Genomic DNA, 13,257 nt, shown 5'->3' on the forward strand with positions numbered 1-13,257 from the left:
CGGGAATAAATCATTACCCGCTGCTTAAAATGCACCACCGGTGCACGCAGTCGGTCCACGGGCTCTCCAAGCGAAGCTTGGCACGTGCAAGAGTGTCCAACCAAGCAAGCGCACTGGCTGGGTCTCTCAGGTCTAAACGGCAGGATTTGGAGCTGAATAGCAGACTGGTGGGAATCTGGAAGAGTTCCCATAGAAGAAATGGGAGAACCCATCTCACTGCCAGAACATGCTGAAACACAAACCTGCCATTATAACCCACCCCCGTAGGGACTGCGGTGGGCAATGGGATATGGTCTTGGATGAGCACATTGAGTAAGGCTCTGCCATTACGTTGGTGTATACACAAAGTCTTTAGGGTACTGACGTCTTTGTTTCAGTGGTGTTTGTCCTGGAGGGTGTTTTATTTGTGGGGCATTTGTTTATTCAGACATTACATCAGTTTAATCTCAGCAAAGGATTTCATTTCGCATTGGCCATCACAATCACATTGGACGAAGCGGATGCATTGTTTGAATATATTGGCACGCCTGCTAATTCTCAACACTTTTGCGCGTTTGGGTTTTTTGTGTGGAAAAATAGCAATAACTGCAATAATGTAATACAAGGAGTGAGAAATTGCGCAGTCAAACAAGTCTTTTTCCACTTGCTAAACTGATATTAAATTATGAAAATACAGCAAAGAATCTGAATTTGTATTTTAACGACATACCCTGGCTTAATGTATCCATGATGTTTTGTCGAACTCACGTCTTCAGGTATTTATGAAGCTAATTTGAGCTCATTTCATCACACGATGCTCATAAACTACCAGCCATGGCGTAGCATGACTCCGGAGGCTTTCGGAAATCCTTCTGGGATGTTGGAATATGGCAACATATATCCAGTATAGCATGATCTGGTGTATTATGCAACTCAATCCGGGCATTAAACAGCACAAGCATGAAATTTAGGGCAGAACGCCCAGCCTCCGAAGACGTCTCTGCAGCTTCAAACAACTGGGGTGAAGCTGAGCCGAGCTCCAACAGTGTCAGACCGAGTCACATGGCCACAACTAAAAGAGCAGAATAATACTGGATAGGGTTAACAATCAACAATCCTCCTCTTCCTCTTCCTCTCGTGGAGTTGTTGTGACACAGCTGATTTTTATTCTTCTTAATTTCTCCCATCCTAATCATCCTTCCTGCTCCCCCCCCCCCCCCCCCACCACAGCACCAAGATGATGTGCGAGGTGATGCCCACCATCAGTGAAGACACGGCGCTGAGCCAGCGTGGCTCTCAGAGCAGCGCCTCTGACCCAGACTCCCACTTTGAGCAGCTGATGGTCAACATGCTGGACGAGAGGGACCGGCTGCTGGACACACTGAGAGAGACCCAGGAGAGCCTCGGCTTGGCCCAACAGCACCTTCAGGATGTCATATACGACCGTGACTCTCTGCAGCGGCAGCTCAGCTCTGCACTCCCACAGGTAAGTGCGTACATTTTGCTTTTGATACGTTTATTTTGAATCTTTTTTTTAGATGTCTTTGTGGTTGTTTTGTTTGTTTACTCTACTGAATTTTCGGTTGTGTGGATATGAAGATGGAGAGGCAACAAGTGCTTCTGAAAAAAAGGCTGGCATTTCAGCCAGGTTTTGGTGTGCAAAGGTTTTACTTCTTGGACTTAATTCCCTCTTCCGTGCACCCTGACCTTTGCTGGATGAACTCGAATTGAGGTTGATATAAAATATGTGTGATGCCTGCTACATCCAAATTAATTCTCAACTTAAGAAAGTTAAATCGTGCAAGCACGTTTAAAGTTTGGGCGTGTTGGAGGAATCTGTGTTGTCTTCTGGGATCTAATTACCATTTCGACTTCAGGAGGACTGGATTAAATAACGATGCTTTGTGAACTTTTTGGATGAAGAATGCAGTGTGTGATGCTGCAAATATTTGTAGTTGCACCGCCATGTTTCAGATTGCCTCAAAGAAATCCTGAGCTGCGGCTGGTATTTAAAACCACTATGCATAATTCACATTCAATGTGCATTCAGCTTTATTAGATTTGTGACACTGAAGCCTTGGGTTTCCAGTCAAATCGTTGAAGCTCAATGGAAATATTGAGCTGTAAATTTAGCTGCCATTTGTTCATTTCTGTAGCACCGCATGAAAATAGCAACAACAAAGTCTTGGGCAATAATTCCTTCAGTAAGTAGAGATTATCACTTTCTCAAAGTGTGTCTGTAATTCTAGTCACAGCTCGCCCCGCTCTGCTTCCAGGAAACTCTGGAGAGAGGAAGACTTTGTTCGCAGGCGGTGCCGACCGGTTGCACAGTAATCCGCGTGGTTTCAGGGACACTTAGCTTTTGGTGTCATCTCACTTTTACGACTTAAAGGAAGTTTGAAACGGTGAAATAATACTTACTATTTTAAATTAATCCAGCCAGAAAACACATGCCTTTTTTTTCCTCTTCTCGACTCATGGTTTTAAGAACAATTTAACACCTCTTCAATCTGATGTGTGGCGCAGATCGTTGAGTCTTGACTATGCCTTCGCCGGAGTGGCCTTTGCTCTATCTTCATCCTGGGATTTGCACTGTCGGCTTGAACTCTTGGTTATGTGGTCTCCGGATCATGCTTTAGCCTCGGGGCTTTGGTGCTGCTCGGAACATTCACAGTGGATCTACAGTTAGGATTGCAGGACAAAAGCTGCACAAAATGCTGCTTGATATGTTCAAATGATAATCTCACACTGAAAAAAAGTCGTCTTACCTTTCTTGCCCCTTGTCTTTTCTTTTTCATGTCAGAATTTCAAATTGGAACCCTCCCTTCCCTGTCTGAGCATTCCCACTGCTTTATTCCCATGGATAGGAGCGCTCACGGCTGCTGGAGTGAAATCACATTTCGATTATCAGACAATGCAGTGGTGCTGTGGTGACGCATTGGTTGTCGCTGTGTAATGACAGAGCTGACACAGAGTTCTCGTGCCTTTTTTGGCATTCGGCTTAAATGAAGTGTCGACATGGTGATTTGTATCCTCCGGGAAAAAAATCATGGCACAAAACATCACACTAATTAATCTGATGGTGTCTTATTAGCCTGATATGAACGCTGCTGCAATGGTTTGCGAAGAGGCTTGCGAGATATGCAGCAGATAAGAGTTGGACGATGAGAATGAACTTCTTCCACAGCAGTCGTCATCGCCTTTGTTTTAGTGTCCCGTGGATGTATTTCCTCTCGATTAGGCTGTAACGATTTTTCTGTCTTTTACAACAGCACTTCTTTAATATAGATTTAATTTTTTCAGCCACTTTCTGAGGCCGGCGGTCTGTAACAATGCTCTCGTAATCACGTGGCGGGATCCTTAAAGAGGGCAATAGATAGCTTCCAGGTCTGTCTGCAGTCTGCACGCTGCGCGCGTGATTGCAGGGGAGGTAGCGAACAAGCGTCTTTCTTTGAAGGCAGAAGTGGCCTCATTTAGGCAATAGGAAAGCAGCGAATGTGTCTTGACTGATATCGCTCCTCTGTTCCCAAAGCCTGGAGTGCTGGCGGGATTAGGCATCGGCCCGCCATAAACTTCTCTCCGTTCTTCTTCCCTCTTTCCCTTTGCTCATTTTCTGCTGTCACTGCTTTTTCTGTCATTCTGTGCCTTCCCTCGTGTCTCCCTCCGCTCCTCTCCAGCCGAGGTCACAGCTCTGCTGCTCGTCGTGACACTTTCGACTGATCGGAGTGACATTTGCCGTCCCCGCTCAAGGCTTCCAGGGAGCAGCGCGTCCCCTTTTACATGCACTGCGATCCTGTGCCCTTCCCTGAAAGGCCTCCCCTCCCATGTTCCTTTTTTTCTCCCTTTCAAATTTAGGCAGGAATGTTTTGCTTGCAGAGTGTAAGAATGGCAGCTGTTTACATGCCCATCACCACCTATCATTGCTTTTGTACACTGATGCTGAAGCGCTTCAGAATTTAACATGAATTCTAAGGAAGTGTTTCCCCCCCCTGGCAGCCAGCTTTGATTCAGGCAACAGTCAAAATATAAGAATATGCTCCTCAAAACATCCTTTCTCCCCTGCTGATGTTGAGAACAAGCTAAACAATCATTGGTGTTTAAATAAATCACATCCTCTTAGTTCCGAAGCTCAACACCATGTTGTGTATTTAGTGGTGGATTAAATACACTTTTCAGAGTAGATTCTTAATACAATCAACTCAAAGCCTTCAGTATTGAGCACTTGTGACCCTGCTCCCATCCCCAAAAGTCCCCCCCCCCCTCCATATCATCAGCACTCTCTGGAGCACTCAACTGTTTGTTGCTGCAGGCCGAGGGCCCTGGGGCTCAGGGTAGCCTTCTCCCCATACTGTGTATTTATTGTTGCCAAACATGGCCTCATGAATGCTGATGCAGATGATGTTCTCAGCAGCAGCTTCCTGCTCCAAGCAATCCTGGATGGTTGCACCAAGCTACAGGAGAAATTCTACAGAGTTTCCTCAATCCACTCATTGAGGATTTATACATCTCATTTACGGCTCTGCTCTCTACAGCTGCCATAGTCATAAAAAAAGCAGACACATTTACAGTGAATGAAAATTAATGTTTATTCACAATAAAATATGTTTAATGAGTCTCAAAAGATACAAATAAAGAAGACATGCACACCTAATGAGAGTCACAGTGTGACTAGAAAATTCCAAGATTGTATTTCTGCTCCAAATACAGCCTGACAGGCATGCGGTTATAGTGGAAACTCCGCTCCTTGCACCCTTACATCCTACTGCCCAGTGCAAGGCAGTGACTGCTTGCCAAGTTGACTTTTGAGACTGTTGGTGAGATGAAATAACGAGCGCTCCTTTGATTGGCCACTTGAATACTGATCGTACCGATTAGATGTTTGTTTTGGTGCCTTGTCACGACTGAATTTGTTCATCATGTTAGAAGAGCGAGGTCCTCTTACATTAAGTCAACATCTCTGGTGTTGAATTAAGGTATTGATATGGCACTGCCAAGGTTGAGAAAACTGATCAATCGATCAAAGGCAAACATCAGCCAACCACAGTTTTTCAGCTCGAGGCCTTAAAAGTCAAGGTTGTAGGCGCTGCTTCATGCTAACGTATCATGTGCAGGCATTTGTGCTTCTATGTGAGTTGGTTTTAAGAGTAAATAGGGTTCATTTATTATTAAAATAATTTGCCGTTTTGCAAAAAATTGTAATTGACCTGAAAAAACACGGCTTTTTACTGCCAGTTTAATTTTCATTTATAAATCCAAATAAAAAAAAGAAAAGAAAAGAAAAAGTAGATGTGTAAATTCTACCAGCGACGCGGCCCGAACGCCCGGTACGTTGATTCGAGTGCTTTCTCCACCCAGCCAGACGGTCATAAGATTCCAGCCGATTGATCACTCACACACTGATGTTGTAATGAAAGCTAAGACTGCTCTCGATTACGGGACAGAGCTGCCCATTGATCTGTGGTTCGCTCATTCACGACCATCATCTGGGCTTCAACTTAAATTACAACCACATCTGTCCTTTGTGCAAAAGGGTGAATGGGCTCCTCCAGCATGCTTTGATTTCTCACAGCAATTGCATTTCCCCAGGTAAGGATGAGTAAATAGGCCGGTCGTTGATTGATCTGAAATGGAAGCATTATGGGCATCTTGTTGTCAATGAAGCACCGCTCCACCCCACCGTTTATGAGTCATACATGACACGACCGTTCCTCAACGAATACAGCCACGGGTGCAAGGCCATGTCCTCCCGTTGCTCTTAAAGCATCAGTCCGAAGGAGTGTTAGGAGTCATGGAATGTACCATTACCTCTGTGTGTGGGGGGGGGGGGTGAATTTCATGGAGACGGTGGCACGGCGGTGTGAGCGCAAGGGAGGGAGGGGAGATGATGAAGCTCCCTGACAAGGGCAGAATCTGGAAGATGAGTAAGCTTGTCGTAGGGAAGTGGGAATCAGAGGTGAATCCGCATCCTTTCTGCCCTTTTTTTGCCTCGCCCCCCCCACCCCCCCCCCCCCCCCCTACCCTCCTCTGTTGCTTGTACATGAGACCCTCGGGGCTCCAGCGGTCAGTCAGTCAGCTGGTCTCCTCCGCTAAAGCAGCACATGATTCCCATGATTGCTGTTATTGTTTGTGCCCTAGTTCACTCCGCCCGCGGGCTACATGTGTGGCTGATGCTTGGCAAAAAAAAGAGAGGAGGAAACCTGCAAAGACAATTGAGACTCGGCGACACGGGAGTTTAAAAGTCTGTGCTTAAGCTGACAAACCATTCAGCCTTGGAATACGTGATAAATAATCTTTGGATTTGATGGAAAATGTGATAGTTCATACACCCATCTGTGGCAAGGCTATCTTTTGCCTGATGGATGCACAGGCTGATCGACGGTGGCAGCCTAACTTACAATTTTCCTGTCTCGCAGGCACTGATTTGCAAATGACACTCTCTGGGTTTTTTTTCCTGCTCAATTTACCCTCAAAGCCTTGCTTTTTCCTCTCGTCTCTTAATTCTTTTCTGCCTTTAATCTTCTCTACATCAACAGACACAGGGATGGGCCCTTGGCACGCGCACCCACATGCATGAAGTGTCTGCAATGGCTCGGACAGAGATGCTGGATCAATACCCTTGAAAGTTTAGGGTCTGATTAGGTAGACAGATGGAGCCTTCCCTTGGATGAATCATTGCAGCAAGCATCGACGTCTGCTGCTGAATCCTGGTTGGCCGTTGTCTCACAGCAGGTGGGTTGGTGGGGAAACAGACGAAGGGGATGAGGCAGGGGTTCCGATCAGACGCAGGAGGATCTCCTACAGATGTAATTATCGCTTTAATTGAAGAGCACAGTCGGGAGTGCTGTTACGGCAGGAAGTATAGCAGGAACAGTAGCTCAGCCCTAACAAGGAGACAGCAGTTGTTCACATATGCACAAGTCTTCTTCAGGGCTATTCACTCTGTGTAATCAAAGATCACTACAATAATTGAATTTATAGACATATGAGTGGAGCAGAACCATAAGTTATCTGTGGGAATTTAAGATGCGCTGCACCTCGGCTCTTGGAAATATTCCGATTTATAGTTTCCAGCTTTCCAGGGTTTCTGTAGACTTTATTTTTTTGCTTTGATTTATTGCATTTTGATTTGATACGATTGGATCAATGGTTAAAATCCCTGGAAGAGGGAAGCGAATAAAAAAAAGAAAAGAAAATGTCCTGCAAAAATGTAGCAGTGGTGTGATCTACATTGAAAATGGTAACACAATATGTTGCATGTGATACAACATATTCCAGGAAGTAAGCTCCAAATAGCCGTCGGTGATTATTAGCAGCCATTTAATATTTATTTTAAGTACAATTCAAGCAGAAGACTTTTTCTTTCAGTCTGACGAGTGGTGGAGCGAGAGAAGCCAGCACCACACGTTGAGAAATCATCCTTTCAAACTGCACGTTTGGGAAGGTGCCACCAATCAGCTCCGGGAACGACCTACGCACTCAGTCAACCAAGCTCACATGAAGCGCATTGCACGCTCAAATAGGGACAGCAGCAGAGAGCGAGGCATCAAAAGCACAAACAGATATACTGTACACAAGCTCGCAAGAACCACAGCGCCATGTCATCTTTACAGATACGGGCTTTAGTAGTAGTAGTAGTACTCACTCAAGCACGACAGAGCCAGATGTTGAATTAAATACTTGGTGCTGCAAAGCTGTTGCTTTCACTTGGCAATTGTAAGGCATTCCTTTTTAATCGGCGGCTCTTCAACAAGAGGCTTTCCCCACAGTTTTTGTAGGAACAAACGGTGACGCATCCAGTCTGACATCTTTTCGTTTAATTGATCCACCCACCCATTGAATATCGTGTTTCTGTTGGCCTTTTCTGATCTGTCAAAAGCAAAACTGGGAATCATCTCACAACACATGTCAGATGAATCTACAGGATGATGTTTTATTAAGGCAGCAGATGTGTATGCCGCTCCTGCCGCTCAGAAAAGCCCCATTTCCAATGCATAGCACCAAAAAGTAAAAATAAAAGTACCTGTAGGTAACTGGCGCTACTTCTGTAGTACACTTCTGTTGAGCAGGCATGATTTCCTAAAGTTAATGTGAAGAAGTGCATCCCATCGATTGGTGAATGAGAATCGTTGTGTTATTGCGTCATTACCTGAGCTGCACAGAACTTCCTGCGCAGCACAAATCACTGGCAACCGCACGCCAAAAACCAAGCTACCTTAGCAACCATAACGTTTTTGTTTTTTTTTATTGAAAAAGTGACGATATTCCTGTCGCTGATCACTGATGAGTGGATTATGATAGATGCAGGATAAGAGGTGTCTGTGGTTGTAATTTTCAAAAGGGAGAGCAGACAGGGAGAATCATGAGTACATATCCTTCATTCAGCACCCATGCTTTCGGTAGCAGCTTAGGAGTTAAACACAACTTGATGAAGTCAGCTGTTTAAGACATCAAACATTAACTGCCACTCTCTGATCTCGAGAATTTACCAGCTTGCATTCCCCCGCTCTACTCCTCAGACACCGCAGCGTCTCCAGGTGTCTCTTGTTTCAGCAATCGTCAACATTTTGACTATGAATCATGCGCATTTTTGGATAAGATAACGCCTATATAGGCTGATTCTCTGAACACCTTGGTGTCACCTCTTGCATCAAGCGAAAGTGACAAATCTTGCGGCCGTGCATTTGCGTGGGAGGAACAGCAGCAGAGGAGGAGGGGAGTTGAGTCACAGTTTTCATTTCTGTGGGCGAGATTCACACCCCGAGGCTAGAAACCCGGAAATTCTCAAATGTCAGACCCAAACACAGATTCACAGTCGTGCTCGTTCTGCTTATTGGCTTTGCATGAACGAATTACAGAACTGGTCCCTTGAGAGCCACTTAAGTGAGCATAGTGAAATGAGGTTATGACCGATATTTAGCGCTTCTTACTGTGCCGACCTGCATGTAATTCTTCCTCCAAAGGTCAGTGCATCTGTTTGCTTCGCATTGACCACTGATTAATATCAGCTTTCATTTTTACCATTTGCTTCTTGCAGCCACCGACAGCTAGGCTGGTTTTTGCTTTTAATAAGAAGGCATGATCATGTAACTGTGACGGCAAAATATAGCCTGACTGATGAGCAATCAGACCGATACTCATTTCTCATGGTCGCCGACACAACGTCCCGAAGCCACGCAGGAAAAGATTATTCCGTGCTATTAGAGTTTTCAGGGGCTGGCAGCTGCTATCAACTCCTAAGACCAGGTCTCTGGTACAGATGGTGTTTTTTTTTTCAATCATGCAGCTGGTCCCCATTAATGGATACCTCTTAGCTTCTGAATGCTCCACTTGAAAGTCAGAAATAGAAATGATGTCACAGGCTCTCGGCACCAGCCAAGAATCCTTCTTGAGGACTCCGAAGAGAATCCGATCACATCACGCGCCCCTGCATCATTGCTCCAAGCCAAAACAAACTTGGCAGATGACCTGATTCACACAGTGACACGACGATTAAGGATACAATAAAAAAGAATTCTGAAGAGCTGCTTAAAAAAAATTAGTTAAGAGCTTGACAAGATAAAGAAGTTGCATTTGAAGTCATTTTAGTTTGGTGCAGTAGATTATATTCATTCTCACAAAACATGGGTTTTATGAGAGTAATGTGAATTTTCATGAAATTAGGAATTTGTAAAGGCAAACTATCTGTACAGTAAATACAAATCCGGAACGGTGGCGTAGTGGTTAGCACTGTCGCATCGCAGCAAGAATTGTATTTGTGGACCAAGCCTGAGCTGTACATTACCTATGATGTGTTCATTATGTCCCACCTTTGTCCCTGCATGGCTGCTTCCAGGACACACACATAATTCAAATGAGCTTCAGCTCAATAGAGCTTTTATCAGCAACTAACAGCGATCTACTAGTCATCTTCTTTCTATACCAAAAGCACCGTGAGACAAGGACAGGACTGAAGTCCTTGCTTTGAAGGTGAAATCTAATGACTTGCTCACACCCTCTGAGGAGTCTGTCCTTTGTGTCTCTCCATAACGGCATCTTCCCAAACTGTCTGGATTTAGCAGCGGGCCGATCGTTCCCCTGCAGAGAGCCCACACTGTAGCCCACTGATGTGACTCAGGTGCATCACAGCACTGCTCTTTGTAATGTCACTCCTAATCACATCTCCAGAGTTGGGGTAATATTATACTGTGTCGTTGAGCGAGAGAGAGAGGCTTGATGTGATTGGGCCGTAGCTTGGCGTGTCACTTTCATGTAATGGCATTGACTTTGTGTGTTTGCAGCTGCTGAAGTACATTCGTCCCCAGAACTTGAACTGCAATCAGGAGAAATGCGTAATGTGAAATATAAAATACAAGATAAAGCGTAAAACCAAGCTAGCAAGGTATAAACAGTTCACTGTTTATCCAGGCAGGCATGCTACTAAGTCTGTCAGACAAATATAGCGATTCAATGGAGTACATTTTGCACTTCCTTCCAGTCATTTTTTTTATTCAAGCATATTAAGCTGAATTTCTAGCCATGCAGCTCTACACTGCACAAATGTCTACGTAGGTTTTTTTTTTAATCCTTGTTGTTTAGTTATTTTATTTTAACCATTTTCCGTTTCCCTCTCCACTGTTCTGTTTCCGTCTTCAACTGACTTCAAATCACTGTTCCTATTGGAATAATTTTGTGCGACTGAGCGTCTGAAGGAAACCCCTGATCAATTTACATCAAGAAGGGAACATAGTAAGCGTGTCAGGCATTGTCAGAATCGATGGCTCCCTCCCTCAGCTGGCGGAATGTGCATCAAGCTGTGAGCTGCACGCGGCAGTGCTTAATTAGTATCAAGTGTTTGCTCGCTGGCCTGTTTATGTTAACAGCTTCCCATGGCCACCGTTCTGCACTGATAATCACAGCTTCCTCTAAATGCAACCAACCCACCTCTCTTTCAGCCTCTAGTTTTCTTCCGAGCGCGGAGAGCAGTCATCTGGCGCCCTCCTCTTGTTTGCCAGCTGCTGCCAGGCCGGCTTCTGTTGCAGGTATCCAACAGGGGCAAATCACGTTGCTGCGTTCGTCCCACCGCGGTTCTGCACAGAACCGCTCATGAGCACCACTGAAGTAATCAACCGGATGCAACCCAGAGTTGTTGTTCTTTTCATTGCATTTCGCCATGTTACTCATCCCTAATAAAGTAATGATACCGGAAAGCATTGTAGCATTTATGAGTAAAAACGGGAATGCAGCCCGAAATTCATTAGAATCCCACTCGTCCTCCTTGCCTTTGTAGTTTGTGAGAAACGTGCGTCTTTTAATACCCTGTTAGTGACGACAGATTGGAAACAAGTGTTGGCTCATTTGCCGTGGATTAACAGAGGTTGTCCCCCAACAAACAAACAAATTAAACAGTAAAATACTGGGTAAGCTGGGAAGGTGTGATTGCAGTGTAAGCGTTCACTGGGAAAAAAAAGAGCCTCGGCGCTTAGTCAGCTTTGTCCAGATAATAAAGATTTAAGCCATCAGGGTAATGAAATGGGTGTGAACAATGTCTAGTTTACAATTAAAGCATGCGTCTGACATTAAAGAGTTCACAGTGTAAGATTATACCACAATATGTTGGAGTATTAGCTTTCAGCACAGGCTTGGTTTAAAAGCTACTATAGTACATTTAGTCTCATTGAAGTCCGGATGTTATTATGAAAAATAACTGTAAATCTCTTAATATATAAGCTATAAAGATATAAATATGTTCCTTCTCCTACATTGCATGCTTTTGCTCTGTTTTAGCCCTGGTGGGAACCCATACATGAGGAGAACATGCAAAAGTCCAGGCCCGGATTCACACCTGGAACCTTGTAGGAGGCGACAGCTTCAACACCGCACAGCCCCGTAAAGACTCAGAGAATCCACAATGTGTCCAGTGTGTGATATTGCATCAGGTTAAACACTGTATCGTTGCTGCTCTTTATTTGAAAACCCCTTGGAGTGATTGAGATCCCCCATGTGGGGACTCCTGCTATCACTTTATCAAGGTCTCTGATTGGAGTTAAACAGCGTCACAGCGATTCACTGAATAGACTACATTTACTTGCCAGAGTAAATTACTGCCCTTTATTCCCTTGCTTCACGGAGGCAACGGCAGTTATGGACCCCATCAAAGTTGATTTTACCCCTGGTAGTTCTCAGTGGCTGAATTTCACACGAGCCTCTTTTAGGAAACGCATTGTAATCGCATAGTGTCCTCCAAGCTGTCTGCCAACTGCTACACTACTCTCTGCAGGTTCATCTATATTACAGTGGAGCATATAGTGTCTTGAAGAAGTGCTGCAGTGCTGCAGAAACTGGAGTGATTCACACAGCACGCTGCTAACTGAATTACTCAGACTATCTCTCTGCATAGAGAAGCGCCTCCTTTTGTCTCCGACAAAAGAGCGTTTGACTGCAGCCGTTAGGTTACATTCTGACTGGGAGACAACTGCACCGCTGCAGCATGTGAGGATCACAGGTCTCATGCTTTATGGATGTCCCCTTAAACGACGGATGGCTTCAGGGAGCAGGGCATGGGTTTTATTCAACTTTTTTTTTTTTACTACAACTTTGTGTGCATTAATATTCCCTCCTTTATTTCTTTTTTTTTAATGCACGCAGAATAAAAATTAGCAGCAGCTCATTTTTGCTTTGCTGCCTTTGGCTCTGAATCGACACTCAAATTCCTAATGCAGCTAATTACCATCCTGATTGGCCAGTCTGAAGCAATCTTCCTGTATCTCTGACGGCATTAGTCATGTAATATGCAGACGAATGCACGGCTGATCACGGACCCCCCCTCCAGAGTTTAGATTACCCTCCACATATGTTCCATGTCAATCTGTTTTGTCTATATCATGAGCTCTGATTACCAACCACAGCACAGACCTGTTTATGCAGCCTAATGAGGAGCTTTAAGGACAGGATGAATTGAGAAGTTCTCAGTCCTCTGTTTACAATCATTAGATTGGAAAGCTGTTATGTATCGCAGTTCTTTCTCGCTGAATCAATTCAGTGAGGATTCTCCAAAAACGACCTCTGCAAGCGACAGGTTCTACCAGGTGGCAGTGGAAAGAGAAGAGAAACTGCACACTCAGCGAAAGGAGAACCAGGTATTTGGAAGCCTGTTTGGCTCTTAATCATTGAAACCTTGTCATGCCCCCATTTTAACACGACTACTAGACCTTTCTCTACACCACATTTGTTTATTCACACTGAATAAAGCAGCCACAAAATAAACCGACAGTGATATTACACCTGCCATCCCCCTCTACT

The 13,257-nt window shown here is 44.7% G+C and overlaps 1 protein-coding gene across 1 annotated transcript in view; it reads left to right on the forward strand.

The window, feature by feature from the left end:
• Window positions 1-1,216: 1,216 nt before the first annotated feature.
• ppfia2 (PTPRF interacting protein alpha 2) overlaps window positions 1,217-13,257 on the forward strand; it is a 79,031-nt gene continuing 66,990 nt past the window's right edge. The window contains exon 1 of the mRNA XM_068757717.1: window positions 1,217-1,465. Within this exon, the coding sequence (XP_068613818.1) occupies window positions 1,217-1,465 (249 nt within the window). The remainder of the gene's footprint in view (window positions 1,466-13,257) is intronic.

This window comes from Brachionichthys hirsutus, unplaced genomic scaffold, assembly GCF_040956055.1.
Source record: "Brachionichthys hirsutus isolate HB-005 unplaced genomic scaffold, CSIRO-AGI_Bhir_v1 contig_886, whole genome shotgun sequence".
Lineage (NCBI taxonomy): Eukaryota > Metazoa > Chordata > Actinopteri > Lophiiformes > Brachionichthyidae > Brachionichthys > Brachionichthys hirsutus.